This window comes from Labrus mixtus, chromosome 10, assembly GCF_963584025.1.
Source record: "Labrus mixtus chromosome 10, fLabMix1.1, whole genome shotgun sequence".
NCBI classification, from domain to species: domain Eukaryota; kingdom Metazoa; phylum Chordata; class Actinopteri; order Labriformes; family Labridae; genus Labrus; species Labrus mixtus.
The window spans coordinates 19533030-19553351 of record NC_083621.1 but is presented as its reverse complement, the minus strand read 5'-3'; the positions used below and the strand labels follow the sequence as shown (position 1 = coordinate 19553351).

The 20322-nt window shown below is 42.0% G+C and overlaps 1 protein-coding gene across 3 annotated transcripts in view; it reads right to left on the bottom strand.

The window, feature by feature from the left end:
- The window catches only part of LOC132982248 (transcription factor COE3-like), a 137208-nt gene that overhangs the window by 102872 nt on the left and 14014 nt on the right, over positions 1–20322 (bottom strand). For all 3 annotated transcript variants that reach the window (XM_061048611.1, XM_061048612.1, XM_061048610.1), the window contains exons 2-5: positions 16780–16936; positions 14698–14761; positions 12755–12810; positions 6741–6814 (exon numbers count right to left, since the gene is read on the bottom strand). In XM_061048611.1, coding sequence (XP_060904594.1) covers positions 6741–6814; positions 12755–12810; positions 14698–14761; positions 16780–16936 — 351 coding nt within the window. The remainder of the gene's footprint in view (positions 1–6740; positions 6815–12754; positions 12811–14697; positions 14762–16779; positions 16937–20322) is intronic.

Here is a 20322-nt window from a genome sequence, read left to right as displayed (position 1 = left end):
GGACGTTTTGTTTGACCAAGAACATAAATGTAATAATAATAATGCTTTCTTTAAAAATATAACTTCATGCTTTAACGTTAAACCTCAAAAACTGTGCATGTGATTGATTTTACGTCTTTGATTCTCTGTTATTATTTATGTTCTTTAACTTTGGAGTATAAGAATATTCTTTTGTGACTAAGAAAGTTCTTAATCATCCTGTCTGTAAGTCTCTAAGTTCCTAGACTGTTGCAGTATGCTTTCTGCTTTTCATTTACATTTCTGTGCTTATTTCCTAACAAATTAAAGACACATGAACACACTTGTAAATTCAACTGATTCTGATTTAAAATGTCTGATGTGTCATTTAAGATCAGGAGTTTTAAACTGTGGTGTTTCTGATTCGATGGTTTCTTACACTCAGTCACGTTCAGCCTCAGAGGGAAACTTTCACATTTTTTAACCTCCAATGAGACAGAAATTGGGCGAGGTTTGTCAAAATTCATTCATAACACTAAACATCAGTGATCTGAGATGTGAATGTGACGGAATCCTTCGTTAATAACAACTAAACTATCCTGACACGATAACCCGACAAGCTGCTCTGCACCATCCATCCGCGCCCCCCCTCATCGCTGTGAGGGTCATTAACATATCTTCCGGTAATTCTTAAAAATTAATCATATTGCATCTGACCCGCGACGTCCAATTACGCTCCTGCGTCGGCCCCACGCTGGCCTGAATCAAATTGCCATTTGACAAACAAGCGTCAAATCGAGTGCGAATGCCAAATGAGACGCGTTATGAATCATTTATCGCGCCGTTTGATCTCTAAGTAGAGAAAAATCAGAAACTAAGCACTGTGTTTGTGTCTGAATGGATTGTGTGTGATTGCGTGTGTGTGTGTATGTGTGTGTGTGTGTGTTTGTGTGTGACTGTTGCCATAGAACGCGCCACAATAATTTATTCCCCCAGCTACTTGGAACCATTAGTGAAAGTTCCAGGAGACCAATTAGCATTGGAAACCCACTGGTGCTGCTGTGGTGACAACCTCCTCCAAACTGCCAAAGAAGTGTTATAAACAAACCGGACCCCAGGAGCACTGCCGGGGCCCCTCCAGGGACCCGGGGCCCCTTTCCAAAGACGAAAACAAACCTTGGCTGAGCGTCCACAATATCGCCTTAATGACGTTTCCCCCCGGGCCGCAAACAGGCTAACACCACGGCCGGCTAATGACTGAGAGGAACAACACACAGACCTGAGAGGAGTGTGAAGCTCCAAGTGTGTGTGTGTGCGTGTGTGTGTGTGTGTGTGTGTGTGTGTGTGTGCGTGTGTGTGTGTGTGTGAGAGGTTAAAAAAACAGTAAAAATAAAACAAACAGTGTGTGTTTGTGTTGTTTTTGGTGCTGTCACTCATTTTGGCGCAGAGATTTCTCATCGGCGCTACAGAAGCTGGAAGCGTCTCAGGTCGCAGTGCATCCACATCACACAGACACACACATGCATCACACACACACACACACACACTTAAGGCCTTAAAATAATTCAGCCACAGGAGCCAGTTTGGCCGACGAGGCTCAGTCAGGCCACACAGGCATCATTACCGCTGGCTGCCCCTCCTCGGCCACTTCAGACGTCTCCACAAGTGGAATCTACTTAAAGCACAAAGAGAAGGTTTGTCTGCGCCGCACTATCACACACTCACAATAAAAAAAAAAAAAAAACATTGAGCCAGCCCTTCAAAGGCTCCCAGAGGGCCATGCAGTGCGGCGTCAGAGGCCGGCACTCGGATCACAGCGTCCAGATAACCGGGCCGACAGCACAGGGCTCACTTTCAAAGGGCAAGTGTTGTAATTACCCCAAGGCCTGAAACGTTCCGGCAGCCAGGCTCGATGATTCGCTCTGCCTGCCAGCAGCCGGCGAGCCAGCACCGCCTGGCCGGGACCACGCTTTCCCTCTCGGTGAGCGTGGCAGCAGGTTTTTCTCAGCATTGCCCCGAGCCTGGCAGCCAGCGAGGGAGCGAGGTGTCGGCGAGGCAAGGCGAGGAAAGCGGCCTAGAGCTGGCGAGCCTCTGGGAGCCCGCTGGCGCCGCCGGTGTGCCAACCTGGCTGCCACCGCCGCGCCTGCTCACTGGTTTGTGATTTGGTAGTTTTGGAAAGCAGCACGGTCCCGTTTAAGAATGGTTAATGTGCCGCAATAGCAAGATGGAGAGGTCACAGCTGACACTCACACACACGCTGACACACACACACACACACACACACACACACACACACACACACACACACACAGCGAAAAATCTCCAGAAGAGTGGATTTTGTTTTGGGCAATATTTACAGGAAAAGAGCCAGATTCATCATGTCCTACTGCTTCTAAAAAGTGAATCTTCTCATAAACTTCAGCTGTCACAAAGTACAACATTCCCCCTCTCCAAGATGGACTCATTTAGTTTGTTTTGCAATTTATTCTACAGCTGTTTGTACGACACTTTAGGCTTTCTGAAGAGTCGTGCACATTTTTCATTCCCAATTCAACAAATGTGGCGGAAACTTTTTTTATTGAACTGATGCTTTGTTAAGCCATCTTTGACGGCTCTTTAAGACAAACAAGGTAGCATCTGTTTCAAGGTACCGTTTGGCTTCTACTTTCCATTTTAAAGCACACTAAGTGTTTTTTTTGTTTTATGCTTTCTACCAGATTATAAATCATTATAAGTTACCATTCAATATCTGTTTTCTCCCTTTCTAACACTTTCTGTCGTTTTAGCCCTCTGGAGGCAGATTTCTTCCCTTACAGCAAAAGACTTTCTTGAGGATCCACTAAAGTGTCAATCAATCTTTATTTGTTTAGCGTCAACTCATAACAAGTGTTATCTCGAGACACTTTACAAAAAGCAGGTAAAAGACCTTACTCTTTGTTATTTAATATGACAAAAGAGCTGTCTATGACTGCTTCAGGTTCCATTGCACTCAGATCTTCTGTGTCTGAAACTCGTGGTTAGGAGGGTTTTGAGGGAACCCCTTATGCACCGGTTTTCTAATTTTCATGTGGTCAGGTGATGTTAAGGAACCCTTGAGAATGTGTTTTCTTTTCTTCTTTCTGTTTTGTGCGATGTTCATGTCCTTCTTAGTTTCTCTTTCTTTCTTTCTGGTACGAGAAAGAACTGTTTTCCTTTTTTCTTACCCATGGTTAGATTTGTTAAGTATCGATTAGCATAACATTTCTTTCTTTCTTACATGGTCTGAGGTCTGTTTGAAAGTACCCTTACGTCTACATTCTCTTTCTCTCATCATGATGAGAATGTTTGGAGTTATCTGTTCTCTTCTTATCTAACACTTTGTAAGGGTCTGAGTTCAGGAACCTTAAGCATCAGTTGTCTTTCTTAAACCTGGTTGTTGTTTTAAAGGATACCATTTAATGCCTGGCTCATGAACACCTTGCACAGGTTAATAAACTTAGAGTGGGGTAACCTACAGTATTTAGAGTCAAACCCTGGCCTCATCAGGATTGCGTGTATGCTTCATGAAGTACAGCACATAACCTTTTATCGGTGTAGGTTCAGACAGTGGAGCAGAACAGACTTTTTTCCTGGGGACAGGGTGTTCCTTCACCTGTACTCTCTGACACAGGTGTTACACCTGAAAGGTGCAGCCTGCTAAGTGTGATCCAGGTAGACAAACCAACAGGGACGCCCATAAAGACGAGCTCACCTGGGATGGACGGAGACAGACAGGGACGGTAAGAATGATCTGTGTCTCATTAACGAATGGAAACACAGCATCCATCAGGGAGAGCTGTTAATAATCTCACTTAATCACGACTGAAGCTCAGAAACACACACACACACACACACACACACACACACACACACACACAGAGGCCATTGTGTACATTTTATCACATGAATCTTACAGAGGATTAAAACTCCCTGATAAAAGTCAGAGGAGTGAGTGAGTGACTGTTGTTACAAACATAGCTCCATGCTCCAAAACAAACCTAAATCTGTGCAACAACTTTAATCCAAAAGTCAACGACGACTCTCACTGTTAGAAAAATGATTGACTCAGCGACCTCCAACATGTCTGCCTTTAACCAGTTACCTTCATATTTATATACATTTATGGCGCGGTAAAGATTAAATTTAGATTCACTCAACTCATCAAACATCATATTTAAACAAGATGTTAATGAGTTACCAGTGATGGTAGTGATCATGGGCAGAGATTTTCCAGTTTAGCATCTGACTTTGATTCTGACCTTCGTTTTGAACACTAAAAATAAAAATACCCTCAAATCCTGTTTCTTTCAATTCAAACAAAACTCCAAAATAAGAGCCTTCCTCTCTCCCACTGGTTTGCTCAGTTATCCATCACTTCTCATTTAGATTATTGTGATGCACTTCTGACAGATATCAGTCAGAGCTGCCTCCACTGACTTCAAGAAGTTCCTGCTGATTTCCTTTTTCTATTTTTTTCCGTTTTATTTGTGAAGCACTTCGTAACTTTGTTAAGAGAAGTGCAACATAAGGTGCTTTTATTTACACCGGTGATATCTCAACCAGTTCACTGTAAACCTGCACTACAACACTCCCAGTTCATTCTACACAACTACCACTTAAATCTAACATATAAATCAAAATCTTGAGCCAGTTCCCCCAAACTGGGACCAGTTTGATGAGAAACCAGTTCAGTCATTTTTAATCAGACATGATCTTTGTAAATTGTAAGTAGAAACATGTTATCTCCAAAAAACATGTTGAGAAAAACAAAACATCAGCCTGTTTGTGTGTGTGTGTGTGTGTGTGTATTGTCTATGTGTGTGTGTGTGTGTGTGTGTGTGTGTATTGTCTATGTGTGTGTGTGTGTGTTTGTGTGTGTAATATTTGTAGCCTCCTCCTCCTCTTCCCTCCTGTCTGAGCAGTAAAAGCATTAACTCTCAGACAGCAGCAGAGACACGCAGGGCAGGAAACGTGTTGATTGCTGTGATGAACGACGACAAACCAACAGCTGCTCTTTTTTTCTCTTACAGATACACAAACACACACATAAACACACACATAAACACACTACACAAACACACAGGTGTTGTCAAGTTACCTTCTGTGAGTGTAGAATATCTACAGTGATAACTGAATCATCTTTTTGCTCATTTATTGATACATTTTTTTATATTTATTTGTAAAGTAAATAAACTGTGCTGTCATTTAAATGTTAATGAAGCATTTATCTCTAAACCAAAGAGTTTACTCACTTTTCAGATGAATATTTTACATTAAACACGGATGTTAACTACAACCTAGGGGATCTATTTTTGGGGCTTACTCCTGTCGATTACCTCATCCTGCAGCAGTGAAACAGGCTGTAATGTCAACTATTCATTGATGGATCAGAGTGTGTCCACTGAAAGTTGTTGTTTTTATCACTGACAGGCTCAGATTGTTATTCTAAGTGTCCGACAACATTAACAGAAAGGATCCCTATGGTTACCTTTTCAGAATGTGGTTCACTTCTTCCCGGGGTAGATCACCATGGTAACTAATGCTGAACACCTAGCATGCTCCGGAGCAGGTTATGGTCTCATTAAGAGATCAACCTGAAACTCCGCCTATCGACCAATCAGATCTCTTTATAGTGGAGCTCTGGGAGATGATGGTGAGAGGGGAGGAGGGAGAGAGACCGACAAACACTCTGTGTGTCCCGTATGATTTTACATTATCTTACATTTCTTAAAGTTATTTTGATTTATCAGGTTGATAAGCAGCTTTGTGGGATCTCTTAAGTCAGGATTAGTGAAGCCAGTGTTACTTTTCTTCTGCTGTGTCAGTTATTTTAGATATTTTTCTGCGTTCTAGTGTGTAACATAAATATTGCATCTAGTACCAAGGGTTAATTTAAAATACCATCATTTATTAAATCAAACTTACCAACCAATCAATGCAGAGGTAGACCAGCACCTCCTTTGTTCTGTGAGGTAAAATGACTGATTTTGTCAGTGTAGTCTGGTGTGTTTGCAGAGAGTGATGTAACAGCTGATCCTGCTTAAAATCATCTTCCTCTTTAACAAAAAGGTGAATCTCTGTGGGGATCCTTTCTGTGATGTTCTCAGAAAATGAGAATAACAATCTGAACCTGTCAGTCACAGAAATAACTTTTAGTCGAGGTTTTCTTTGCACTGTAATCGTTTGCCGTGTGATAGCTTGTTTGTTTGATTTCTGGTGTGAAAATGAGATCAGATTCAATATTTAAAAGATTATTTTGTTTTACATAAAGAGTATACCCACTGAACTTTATTGTCTTTACATCAGGGTTCATGTGCTGAAGGTGTGTTAAAGGTGTAATGGCAGTACTGATCGCACCATGTAACACCAAAACATGTTGTCTTTATCTTCTTGCGCTGACAGTCCAAGACATGACAGCCACACTGTTAACACAAACACACAGACAGACACTTCCTGTGCAGCATAATTAACACCCTACACACACACACACACACACACACACACACACACACACACACCACTGTACATTCATCAACAAAACCATTCCAACCTCCAACAACACATACACATATAGTGGGACCATAATTGCACACTGCTCTGATTCAATTCTTTTGTATACGATTCTAGATATTTCAGATCACCTGGAAACTAAAATGTAAAAGTTCCCAGCTCGACTGCAGCCAGGTCTCCTGCCACACAGCCACCTGGCAGCTGAGAAGCTCCTGCGAGGCAATAATCAGGGTTTGTTATGGCCCGGGTCTTACCTGCACATGATCTCGTGGGTGAGGAGGACACGACACATCTCCGGGTTCTTGTCCTGACCTTCATACAGGATGGGCTGAGGAGACAGAGACACACACACACAGGTCAGACGAGATATAAACCAGCTTAAAGAATCCATATTAACCAGTTATTTTATTTTAATTAAGAGAGCAGTAAAGTACTTTTTTCATATCTATACCACTTTACTTTACATTGAAAGCTAAACCAATTAATCATATTTCAAGTGATTTACTCAAACCAGTGTAAACCAGTTTAGAAATACACTTTAATTTTTTAAACCAGGCTGTCAAAACGTTTATTTTTTTTAAATGAATGTGTATGTAACTTCTGTGGCTTTTGAAGCATCAAGAGGACACCTCCTCATTGGTGTCATTTCTGAAAATGAGGGTTAGTTTAGTTAAATAGTTTAGAGTAACAGCGTTTGAAGCTGGTTTTGTGAGTTTGTTATCCAGTTTAAACCCCATTTTCTTTTCTTTTTTCACACTTCACCTACATATTATATTCATTAGGATTAAGATAAACCAGTTTAGTACAGGTGGGACCAGTTCAGAGCGTGAATAAATCTGAGCTGGTATTCCCTTTTATTTTGTTCCCTAAAAACAAAGTCAAAGATGGCCGCCAACCACAAACCCGACTCCCCTCCTCCTTCCCTCTCGGTGGTCTCAGCCTCCTCCGGCCTTCCCAGAATTCCCTGCCAGATGGCGGGCGGCGCCCCAGGATGAAGCCCCCCCCTCCTCACCCCCACCGAGCTGTCATGTCAGCGTCCGGATGACGGATGACCGCTGAGTGTGTGTATGTGTATGTGTTTCTTTTTGTAATGCCCTGGTGGTTGCAAATGAACTCCAGTAAGTAAGTGTGTGTGTGTGTGTGTGTGTGTGTGTGTGTGTGTGTGTGTGTGTGTGTGTGTGTGTGTGTGCACGCGCATCCTTCCCTCTATTCCTACAATGACCTACCACTACCTCATCCACCTTTATAGTCAAAACAGACCTCCGCCCTGCACACACACACTCACACACACACACACACACACACACACACACACACACACACACACACACACACACACCCTGGGGGACAATACTTTTAGGATAACGACCTCTCCTGCATTATTGATCCCGGTCCTGGCTCTGTTCCTCTGGATTAAAACGCTCCAGTTTGACCAGCAGGGATTGCATCAGACACACACACATTACTCAACAATAACACACATATATACACACTCAGTCTGTGTGTAGATTTGGAGGTCAATATTTATACATCATCATTGCTGATGCAAGAATCCCACCAGTGTGTGATTGTATGTCTACTTTTAAGACAGTTTTTGTGTCCACATTCTGCAGTGAGCCTGTGCTTTTTATTTCTATCTCTGTGAGGACCAGCTGCAGGTTAACACTGTGAGGACCAGCTGCAGGTTAACACTGTGAGGACCAGCTGCAGGTTAACACTGTGAGGACCAATAAGTGAGGAACCTTTTTGAGAAAGTGGAGACCTTATGGAAAGGAAGAAAAGTGTTTGAGGGATTGTTGCTCAAGGACTTCGTCTCTTAAGTGGGAACATTCAAACAAATTGTGGATATTTTAGACCATTTATTGGAGATTTGGGAACTTTTATTGGGAACTGTTTTGACTATTAATTGGAAAAATAGGAATGTTTTTTGTTTTTCTGAAAAACTCGGAACTTGACAGATCTCTCTGAGGGACACTGAGATTTATTTATTAAGACTTAAAGAAATGAAAAGGCTGTTCTGGTGGGTCCCAATGTTACATCGTTCAATAGGGACCAGAGGCCCTGGCTTGATAAAGAGGAATTCATTATTTGAAAATTGAAAAATATTCTAAATTCAAAAACAGCTCAGTGAAAGTGGAGACATTGAAGATACTGTGTAAAAAGTGTGGATAGTTTTGATGAAATCAGTACATTTTGGAAAACTGATACAATGCTTGGAAGGCAAGGACATTAGTGAATAAAAACAGTTTCTGAATGTGAGAAAAGTTTTCCGGAAGTCTTGAGAGGAAGAGATCAAGTTTTTGCAACGTGAGAAAATGTTTTGGAACGTAAAGATGATTTTTAAAAGGTGGAATGATTAAAAAAAGGACAGAAAGTTTTAGGGGAAAACAAGTGAAGTGAGGACTTGTGTGACTTAGTTTTACAAGTTGTGGTCGATTATGATGATCTTTTGTAAAATTGTTGTTGTTTTTTTTTTTAGAAGGCGGAGTTAGTGAGAGATAAATATTACAGTTTCTAAAACCATTTGGATACTGTTTTTTTCCAGAAAGTGAAAACAAATCATAAAAGTCAGGACCTGTTTGGACACTCAAATCTCCAAAAAGTGAAGAACATCTTTTTTTAATTGTGAAAAATTCAAGATATTTTGTGAAACATGAGGATGGTTTGACTTCCTCTTTTGACATAAAGTTCAACCAGAGCTATGACAGCAGCAGTCACACTGAGACCCTCAGACTGTTAGACTGTATAAAGGTCGAGTCGGGGTCCTCGTGTGAGGTGAGGGTCTCTCCACAGTTTAATCTGCATTAATGCACCTCTGACCCGCTCTGACTCTGGGACTCTGACGGCCCTTGACGGGGTCTTATCGATCTGTGGGGACTCCAGTCGACCCGTCTGTCAGCTCTGACTGCCTACCAATGGAGTGTCGTGTAGTGGGAGGTGAAGGTGTGTGTGTGTGTGTGTGTGTGTGTGTGTGTGTGTGTGTGTGTGTGTGTGTGTGTGTGTGTGTGTGTGTGTGTGTGTGTGTGTGTGTGTGTGTGTGTGTGTGTGTGTGTGTGTGTCACAGAGGAGGACGTGTCAGGATTATTGTCTCCTGTGTGCCGTCGCTGTGCCACATTAGAGCGTATTGATCGGTTTCCACGGCTGACGCTTTGTTGAGGAGCCGCTCGGTACATCGATCGGTGACATGCCGACAGGCTCGAACCAGAAGGGGAGGGGGGGTTATAAGATGATGATATGGGTGGGGGGGGGGTGTATCTAAGGGGAAAGGTAGAGGGTTATACAAGTGTACATGATTCATATGAGTTTATTTGATGTTTATGAGGGATAATAATTACATACTAAAAATCTGTTTTCCCCCCAGACAACAAAGAACCAGTTTCACTGTACGTCTGCAGGTTTTATTCATTTATTATTCTACAGTTTTGTTTGGAAGATTGCATCAGGAAAGTACTAAATTTACTTTTGATCAAAGTCCTGCATCATAATCTATTTAAAGGTACTTTTTTAAAAATCTAGTTACAGTGCATTTGCTTCCTAATTAAAGTGTTGTTTTACAAAGGAAGTGTTCCAATATATGGTTACAGGTTGGTTTGGAGTGCAGTTAACTCTACAGGAACTTGAACACCTGTATTACATATTCACACCCCTACCTCCCTGCAACGTATGTTTACATTTCAGTTATAGACTTTAGAGTTTAAGCTTTATATTTTACATATTAATTTATCTGAGACTTTATTACCAAATGTTAAGCTACAAATGTGGATGTATAGACTTCTTTTATCCATCTATCTATCTATCTATCCATCCATCATAACGATGGCTGACAGAGGTAGCTGCCTAGCTGTAAGTGTGAGTTTTGGTCGTTGCACAAAAAAGTAATGTAATTGAATTATCACTGATAATTGTCAGGAATTTTGCAGTAATGGGTAAAATATCAGCAGCAATTCTTATGATGCTGTACTGTAGAGGGCCAATGGTAACTGGTTACATAACTTTGGTGAAAGCAGGGTATTGTTCTATTGAACTTCCGGCTGGAGAATGAGGGGTTTACATGACCACAATATTAACTCATCTAGCCATGGACCAGTGTCTTCTGTACCAGTCGTGCAAATAGCGATAAGATACATGATGTAGAAAAAGCAGTGAGTAAGGAATGGGGAAATTATCATAGTATCTAAAATTTTGACAATCTTAGTTTTTTAGTGTTCTTATTAAACACGGTTAAACGGTTAAACTGAGGCTTTAAGGGCAGCAGCAGAATCTGGAGCTGAGTGAACTGCAGGAATGAAGCGAGGAGGTCGACTGGCAGGACGGACTGAAATATGAAAATATTTGGGGTTGCTTTTTTTTTTTTTTTTTTTCTTGGCAGAGAAAGCTTTCACAGGTTCAGATCCCACACAGGGGTTCTGAGTGAGTGAAAACCGGAAAGGTGGGAGGAACAGGAGGATCTGGAGTCGGCTAAAGAACGAGCTGCACGGCTGGAAAGGAAAACATATCAGAGCTGTGAGAGTTTAAGAAAAGAGGAGGGGAGGAGGAGGACGGGTTAAGAGGAGACTTTTTTGTAAAAAAGAGTTTCTAAGGGTTAGGTGAAGTTACAGAGTGTACGGAAAGAGTCTGGGGCTGTAAGGAGGAAAGATATGTTTGATTAAATGTTTAATAATTGGGCTTGTGTGAGGTGAGGGCAGGTTTCTAGAGTCACAGTGGGTCAGAGTAAATTAGTGGTTTTAGTTGGCTTTCTTAGGTGGAAACCAGCTGAGCTTCTGCGAAAGTACTCAGGATTCGAGAAATATTTCCAGTTTGCAAAACATCTTAAAATATGGAAGCTGAAAGTAGACATTTATTTAACGCTTACTCACGCTTCCCTGGTGTGGAGTGTGCAAAGTGACACATCACTCCTATTATTAATGTTTGTAAGAAAGTTGTTCCGTTAAATAACCGAACGCTAATGCTAAAATCAAACCCCTATTATTATGAAATCCTGACATTGTTTCCAAACCACTCGGTCATTATCAGCTCACTGTAACTTTCCCCTCGCTGTAGGAACTGTCCTCTGTGAGCAGTGAACCCGGATCCTGATGCTCTCCGTCTGCACTCTGTTCTGTTCCCTTCATTCTTCTTTAACACCTTTAACACCTTCAACTTTGCATGATTGTCTTTTTCAAATTCAATAACCCTGCTCGATGTATCTGCATATCATCACCTTTACACCCCTGTACAGTATGCTTATATATTAACACCAAATAAATTAACAGTAATGACATTTCAGTGTATAATTCAATATTGTAGTGTAGTGTTTTTTGAGGTATATATTTCACCCTTCTAGCATAAGGGTTTATTAACTGTGCATTTCATTTTCCAGTGCTGTATTTTTGCTCTGAAAAGCTGCCGTAACACAACAATTTAACAGTTTAGGATCAATCTAGCACATAAACCTGTCCGATTTCTATCTTTGTTTTGTGTAGCGTTATCGCACATTTAAAGAAAACTCCTGTCTGCATCATTTTTAATGCACGACACCACGGTAGGACTACGAGGGAGACAAACATGTAAAAACTGTCCGCAGTAAGGCGATAGAACAGAAGCATGTTTAGCTTAACTGTGAGAAATTCAGGAGTGTAGAACCAGAGAGCGACGTCTGACCCACATCAAAAGATTGTTCAAGTGTCAACAGATGTTGAAGATTGATTGATTGCTGAAGATTGTTGAAAATGTGAGAGACCCCACACATGACGACAAATAATCATGGATGAAACAGTTTTGTTCCTGTAGTGTGTGGTGGGCTGTTTTGGTCACATCATTGCTCTCTACACACTCTTTATGTTTATTCAACAACATCTAGAGTCCTGACACTCAAAACTGGAAACCTTGTGAATTTTCTCTCGTCAAACACGACTTTAGGGTAAACAAACATAGCAGAAATTCCCAAAGAAGGAATTTAAACTATGGATAAAGACGTGGAGATGGTGTGAACATGTGCTGTGCATTGTACAGAGCAAACTGGAGGTGAGTCAAAACGGATTAACTGTGGTTGTTGTGCTTCCTTCTTTAGTCAGCTAGCTCCCTGATTGGCTCTTTTTGTTCATGTGACAATCCTTGGAGTGCGTGCTCTACTGTCCTCGAGATTCCCAACAGCCAACAGGAGATCGGATAGTAAGTATTAAACATGTCTAATATCAACTGTTTCTTCACTGATTTTCTCTTTATTGCATTTTTAAAGTGGTCGAGGTGTCAGTTGTGGCTTTAGGTGTGAGGTTTAGTATCTTCTCACCTGTTTGGTCATGGAGTCGATGAGTCGAACAAAAAGATCCTGTTCTGTCCTGATGCCTGAAAAACACAAAAAGCACACACAAATGAGCCGAGCACACACACACACACACACACACACACACAGTATTCAGTCAGAATGATGTGAGTGTGAGCGAGACTGTCTGTCAGACGACACACTTACACACAACATACATTCATGCATTAGCCTGAAATGCTAATTTGATCTCAGTCTGCAGGAAGAAGAAAAAACAAAACAAAAGCAGTGATTCGTAATAATGTTCAGTAAATGAATTCTCTTATTATTTATGTCCCGGTTGTGTGTTTATGTTTGTGTAGCTTCTTCTTGTCGTCTCGTCCCGGCTACGCTAACACCCCCCTCAGCAAAAACAAACATTAGCGCTGCTCCAGAGCTGTTTATTATTTATAGGCCAAACCCGCCTTTAACTGCAGAGCCCTCCCCCCTTCGTCTCCCCCCCCCCCTGCTGCCTTTTTCCTCAAGGATAACAAGGAATCCTCATTCTCACACAAATTAAATATCAATCAGGATTGCTTGTCTTTTATTAGCTATGCATCCGAGCGTAAATGTGACACAAACACGACATGGGGTGGAGGAAGCAAATTGCAGGGAACACCTGTTAGCGGGCGCAGCAGCTCTAATTGCATTCAGTGGCTTCGGGTTTATTTTCTCCTCCCTTGTTTGTCGGGCCGTTTCCTCGCAGCTTCCTGTGCTTTCTAATTGACATGATTCACTCCTCGCTCCGACGCCGAGTGTGAGCAGTCAGCGGCATAAATGGCGGCTATCCGTCCCGCTTGCAGATGAGGTCAATTACCTCCGTACGATGCTAATCCGACGATGCCGCCTCATATTAGAGTGATTTATCCCCCTTTGGAAGAAAACACTCTTTTATGTCTCACTTTATCTGCGGCTCCTGCAGGGGTCTGAGTGCAGGGCTGGAGCGGAGCCAGCACAGAGACGAGTGTATGTTTCCACTCTCTCTCCCTCCCCCCCGATGGACAAACCAGAGTTCAGGTTTAGTTAGCTGTCCGATACTCCAGATGCTCTCTCTCTCTCTCTCTCTCTCTCTCTCTCTCTCTCTCTTTCTGTCTCTCTGTGCTGATAATAAAAAACTTTTCCACTGAGGTGACCTTTAATATAAATTCCTTCTCTACAAATTCTGAACTCTAATTCATGCAGCAAAGTTCAGCTGCAAACACACACACACACACACACACACACACACACAGTTAGTTTCACCTACGGGAGCAAGCGGCCATTAAATCAACTCCATCAATCAGCTGTGCAAACCTGAAACCGGTTCACATAAAGACTCACCTGACCTGCACGTCTGCCATTTAGAAAAGGTTCAATGTGGTTTTAATACCATTCTGTCAGTCAGTTTAAGGAGTGTGTTCACAGTCAGCGGTTTGTCCTTAACATGAAAATCCTGCAAAATATTTTAACATAACTAATTCATTTGATTTAATTTGCCCCTCCATCCTGCCGGAACTTCAACTTGAAGAGTCTAAATGGCAAAAATAAATCACTGCAGTAGATTCCTCCAGCCTGCAGCAGTGAAACAGGCTGTAATGTCTGCAACATCATCCTTGATGGATCAAAGTGTGTCCACTAAAAGTTGTTGTTTTTGTCACTGAAAGGCTCAGATTGTTATTCTATGCGTCTGACAACATTACATGAAGGATCCCTACAGAGATAGAGCTTTATGTTAAAGGAGAAGATGATTTATTTAAACACAAACAGCGGTCACATCACTCTCCACAAACACACCAGACTACATTAAAACTAACAAACCATTTAAAACAGAAAAGCCAAAAATCTAAAACCGACCAATTCAGGCAGCTGTAGAGCAGCAGCAGTGTTCTGTGACGTAAACTTCAAATGATAACGTCTGATTAAACGTCTTGTAAAACGTCTGGCAGACTCACCGTTGCTGTAGAGGAGCTGTAGCCTGTAGTGGATCCCGTTGTTGGTCTTCTCTCCGTTGTACTCCTGTCACACACACACACACACACACAATACACACAATACACACACATTACACCGAGATCAGTGTGATGAAGGTGAGATAAAAACATGTTCAGACTGAGAGTTTGTGTGAGGCTGAAAACAGCAGGAAGCTTCAGAGCTCACAGTCAAAGCTGCTGCTGTCAAAGTCAAACATGTGCACAAATACTGCATACAACAAACCCAACACCCCTCCCCCAAATGATTAGATTTAGATTATCTTCCTTTTGGCTCCAAAAATCGTCATTTTGATCCTCTTTCTGATTAAAGTTAAGGAATGACAACCTCTATTATGAGTGAGTTTGATGATTGTGCGCCCTCCTCATGGGATGAGCGAACATGTCATCTTAAACTAGAACATTTCATTATCACTTCAAATGAACACTTCAGAATGCAGGATATATTTAAGCATGTTTTATTTGCTGCTAATTTGTAGTTTCATGTAATTCCAGCCACAAAAAAGATTTTGCGGGGTCAGCGGTAGCCTTGTGAGAATGCCCCATGTGTTGAGGGTATAGTCCTCCAAGCGGGCGGCCCAGAATCAAGTCATTTAAGAACGACTGAAACTGAAAGAAAGAGTTTAATATTTGATCTCTTTGGTTTAAATTGCAGTCAGAAGATTCGACTCAGGGTTATGTGATTGTCACCTCACCTGGGAAAACAGATTTGTCTGTAGTTTTCTTTGGTTTGAATCAGAGTTTAGCTCATATTTGGTATAATTGAATAAGTGTCCATTTTTCTAAGGGAGTGAACATTTCTATTTATCTCAAAATGTTCAGAGATTATTTTCAAACCCCCTCCTGGACTTCTTAAACGTCTTTCCTTTGTAACTTCTCTCACTCTTCTATCTTGACATGACACCCTCTCCCTCCATTCTTGTTTCCTCTCTTTCTTCTTCTTTTATTTTTTTCCCTTTTCAGCCGTTTCGCCTCTGTTTTATCTTCTCTCTGCTTTCAGTCTCTGTCAGCCGGCCGCTCCGTGCCAACTGTGCCCGGGAGTGTTGGCTCAGTCCCAGTGCTTCTGTGTGTGTGTGTTTGTGTTCATGTGTGTATGTGTGTGTGTCGGGGGATGTCGGGGCGAGAGACTAGAGGTCAAAGCCGAGGTGAGGTGAGCGAGTGAGTGGGTGGATCGGAGGGGAAGAAGTGGTGCCAGCTGGCAGCTGATCAAACGACACAAACTCTCACAACCTGTCTGGAGATTATCACTATTACTACTATTATTATTATTATCAGAAGTATTAGAAGTACTCTTAATACTATTTGTATTTCAACTAGTGGAACCCATCAAAAAAGAAATAAACCGGAAGAAATATTGGATTTGTTGGGGATAGAGAATGACGTCTTTCCGGGAGGCCTGCGGGGTCACAGGAATGGATTTCTGTACTAATCACTGGAATGGAACGGTACAGGAAAAAAGGTGAACGGGAGCGGACAGGAACGGGAATCAACTGACAATGCTCTGGGGCAAGTCGGATATACTTAAAAAGAAGTTCATGAGAGTCGAGAGTGACTGTAGTGTCACACTGTATGCTGTTTGTAAAACATGTAACTTTGCTGTCAAATACACCAGTCCTCAGGGACAAGGCCTCCAGAGACACTCCTGAGACAATGGAGAAGTAGTAAAATAAATAAATATAAAAACGGGAGCGGGAGGGGACAGGATAGGAAGGAATGGGATGGGACAGAAATGAAAAAACACTCCTTTATCAGCCTCTTGTTGGGGACTATTTTTAGCAGCAAATTAATCCAAATGTGGTGCTTTAGTCGTTACTGTTACTGCAGGGAGCAGATCTATTTCATTTTTTTTCAATCAGGCTATATATGGGGTTTGTATGTGACTTCTGGTGCTTCTTCAGCCAGCCTCAAGCAGACACTCGAGGATTCTGCACTTTCGCATTGGCTTCATTTTGTCAACTACGGAGGTCGCTGCTTTGAGTTAATCCAAATAAGTAAAAGTGCAACTCAATAATGTATATTTGATGTGATTAAAAACGTGTGTTTTACCTTGTCTTTCTCCACAAAGTCGATGTATGAAGTCCTCTCAATCTCGACCGGCTGACCCTGCCGGTCATACAGCGCCAGCACAAAGTGGAAGAAGTTCGACTTCCTCAGGTTGGACGGCGGCTGCTTCTCAAAGTGTGCCCGAGCTAAACCCACACCGCTGAAACACAGAGAGACAGACAATATTTTATTACTCAAATCAAACGTATGTGTGGTTGTTACAATACTGGAACTTTTAAATCCAATACTAATCTCTGTTTCGCCACCATTTTTCCTCCCTGTATCACAGATGTATCACAGGTGTAGTTTTGCAGGTTTCCATATCAAATCAAGTCAAGTCTTAAACAGAACCGATCTGTCCCCGATACTTTGACTGACATGTTTATCTCTGTTAAGTTACAATGAATGGATATTTCAGGACTTGTTACTAGTATTAAACTTTTTATTCTGTTTTCGACCAGGACTCGCTAGTAAACTTGGCAGCATGTCACCCCCCCCCCCAATCTCTCCTCCCAACATTTCCTGTCTCTCTTCAGGTGTCCAATCCAAACGTGGCAAAAAGGCCCAAAAAAACAAGTTATATGATTGTGCTTCAGCATCATTTCTCAGAGTTAAAAAAAGACTTTAACTGAGTGCGTGAACGGTAAAACAGCAGTGACTTAATTTTCAGCTGTTGATTTAAGGAGCAGTGGATGGAAATCCTGGCTAATCCTGAACTAAAATCGATGCTCCAGCAGGAAGCGACCTCTGCTCTCATCCCGGAGACGCTCGCAGAGTCTGAGGGGGAAACGCTCAAAGCAACAGCCGAATATTTTTACATCAATCTCATTTTCCCGCTCGTTTTGTTTCCTAAAACACTTTGTGATCAATATGATGGCCCGGGCGCAGATAAATATTTATTCATGCTCTGGGTTTGTTTTTGGAAACTCGCCTGCTCTCTCTCGGTGTGTGTGTTTCCCGGCTCAGGGGTGTATTCCCCAGACGGCAGATTAATACAGCCGTGACCTTTCTGCACCCCCATTACCAATGCTTAATGCCTCATTTGTAGGCCGGTTTGTTGGAAGCTAATTCTTCCGACTGGGTGAACGGACGGCTGCGTAGAGAGCATGCAGGAGGAGGAGGAGGTGGAGGAGGAGGAGGAGGAGGGGAGCAGCTCAGGTGTGTTGGAGACGGTTTTAAAGGAGGCTCGCTGGGAGTAAAGTGTCAGAAAACCCAACAGTGTTAAAACAGAAAATAACAGCGAGAGGAATCACAGCACGGCAGCCTTCAACACTTTCACCACCAGATATTTTCAATGACTTCCTGTGAGAAAAAAAAACACACACATCCACAAGCATCTGTTTTCATCCACGATGCTATTTTAAAGCACAGAGCTGACTGTACAGGAGGAAACAGCCGTCAACAACAACAACACACCGATAAAACAATGAGATGTGTAGTCAATTAAATCAGCATGTCATCAGCAAAATGTTGAGAACGTGTCACAAATACACAAGGTGGGTATTTTGTGATGTATTTTCATCGTGACTGATGCGTGTTTTTGTTGTCTAAGCATCAGTTTTATGTTTTTACTGTTTTGTCCAGTGTCTATTAACCCTTTAAAATGACAGACTGCAGCGTTTTAGAAACAACTTGTTGATTTAAAAGTTGAGTCTGCAAGTATTTGTACGGTTTAATCTGCTAAACTTTTGATCATTTTCATGATTTTTTGGTTTCAATCACAATGTGTGGGATTAAAAAAAGCCAAATTATCAAATTTACTTTTGACTCATCTAATCTTTGCACACCAGATACTTGGTTTTTATGATTCCAGATTATGAAAACCATTACTTGAAAATTCTTTAATAGAGTTTCAGAAGACTCTTGCCTCCCCATCAGTCCTGAGAATATATCACTTATATAACTCAAATATATAAAGACAAGGGAGCGGACAGAATGGAGAAAAGATGGCGCTGAGGAAGTCTGTCATTTGTTAAGCTCCTCCTCAAGTCTTTCTTCCTTGATTTATTCCTTGTTTTATTTTTGGGAGTGTGAACATGCGCTGTGGTAGTTGTGAACATGACACTTAAAGAAATGAACATGAGCATGTTTACAGTGCAGTGGAGTAAAATGACAGAGCAGTAGGTAAAAAGAGTCGTTCATTATTAAAAGAAACAGAATGGTCCTTTAACATCAGCATCACGATGTTTCTTTAAATGTATGTCCTTTGACTTTAGTTGTATTTGTAATAAATCCTGCTGCAGACAAAGAGCTGATACAAACGCAGGTTTGACCGATAAAACAAACAGAGAGGCGAGGCGATTCGCTGAATTTGGCACCTGTTTCATCAGAAGCATCACTTCCACCACTAAATCCAGCCCATTATCCCAATTACACACACTGCTATTCAGACAGCCCATCGGCCGGCGCTCAGCCTCTCGTCTCTGCTCTGCCTCCACTCAGAAAGCTCGTTAGCATTATTATTATTTCAATTATGCTAATTGTGCTGCAGCCACTCGTCGCCGCGCCTCGTATCCGGCTGTTAGCACTTGGCACAAGGTGTAATAAAAACAGTATCGATGGCACACGGCGCGCTCGAACATGCCCGGAGTGTAAATCACACGCCAACAGGCAGAGAGGAGGAGAATAACACACACACACACGAATACACACATGAATACACACACGCACACACACACACACAGAACAAACAGGGAGACAAACGAGGGCCGGCGATTGTGCACGTTTCATCACAAAGCCTGAAATTAAAGGTCAGCGGGAGTCGTGTCGAGCACTCTGCAAACAATTACTGAGCGAGAAGCCGCTGCTGTCAGTTCATATAACACACACACACACACACACACACACACACACACACACACACACACACACACACAATGAATAAATGTACTGCTTGAATATTTGGTTGAGCTTTTAGTCTCTCTCAGATTAAAAAAACAGACACCAAGTGATCCCAGTTAAGAACGTCATGAACTGGATCTGCACCTGCTGCAGCTTCTTTAAACTCCTGCTGTTTGTGCAGACCTTCTTTCAAAAACCAACAGAACTTGATTGAACATTTCAGCAGAGCTCTCAAGGTTTCCTTACACACCAAAATGTGTGGGGCTGACGTTTGTGCAAATGTGTGCAAAATGATGCAGTCAAATGTTTCTGTTTTGCAGCCACAAAGAAAGTGAAACGTTGCCTCTATTCTCCCTCTCTCCGCTCTGATACATTCTGATTTTTCCGCCTTTAAAGTTGGCAGAGATAGTAGTGACAGCAGCAGGTCAACATTTGGGAAATGGGCGAGCCAGCAGGATGAGACCAACTGTTAAGAAATAAGGACGTTTTATACGTGCAACCGAGAAGATTAGCAGCTAAAATAAAAACAAGGAAAATCAGGTTTTGCCAAACGGTGCAGTAGAATATTTCTGATTGTCGGACATTTGCAACCAGAGAACACCTGTAGGAGGTGAAGTGTTGACTGTATTCCTCCTTGACATTCTGTTATATAAAAGCTACAAACACAGAATTAGGCAGGGACAATCTTAGGCAGAGAAAGTAGCA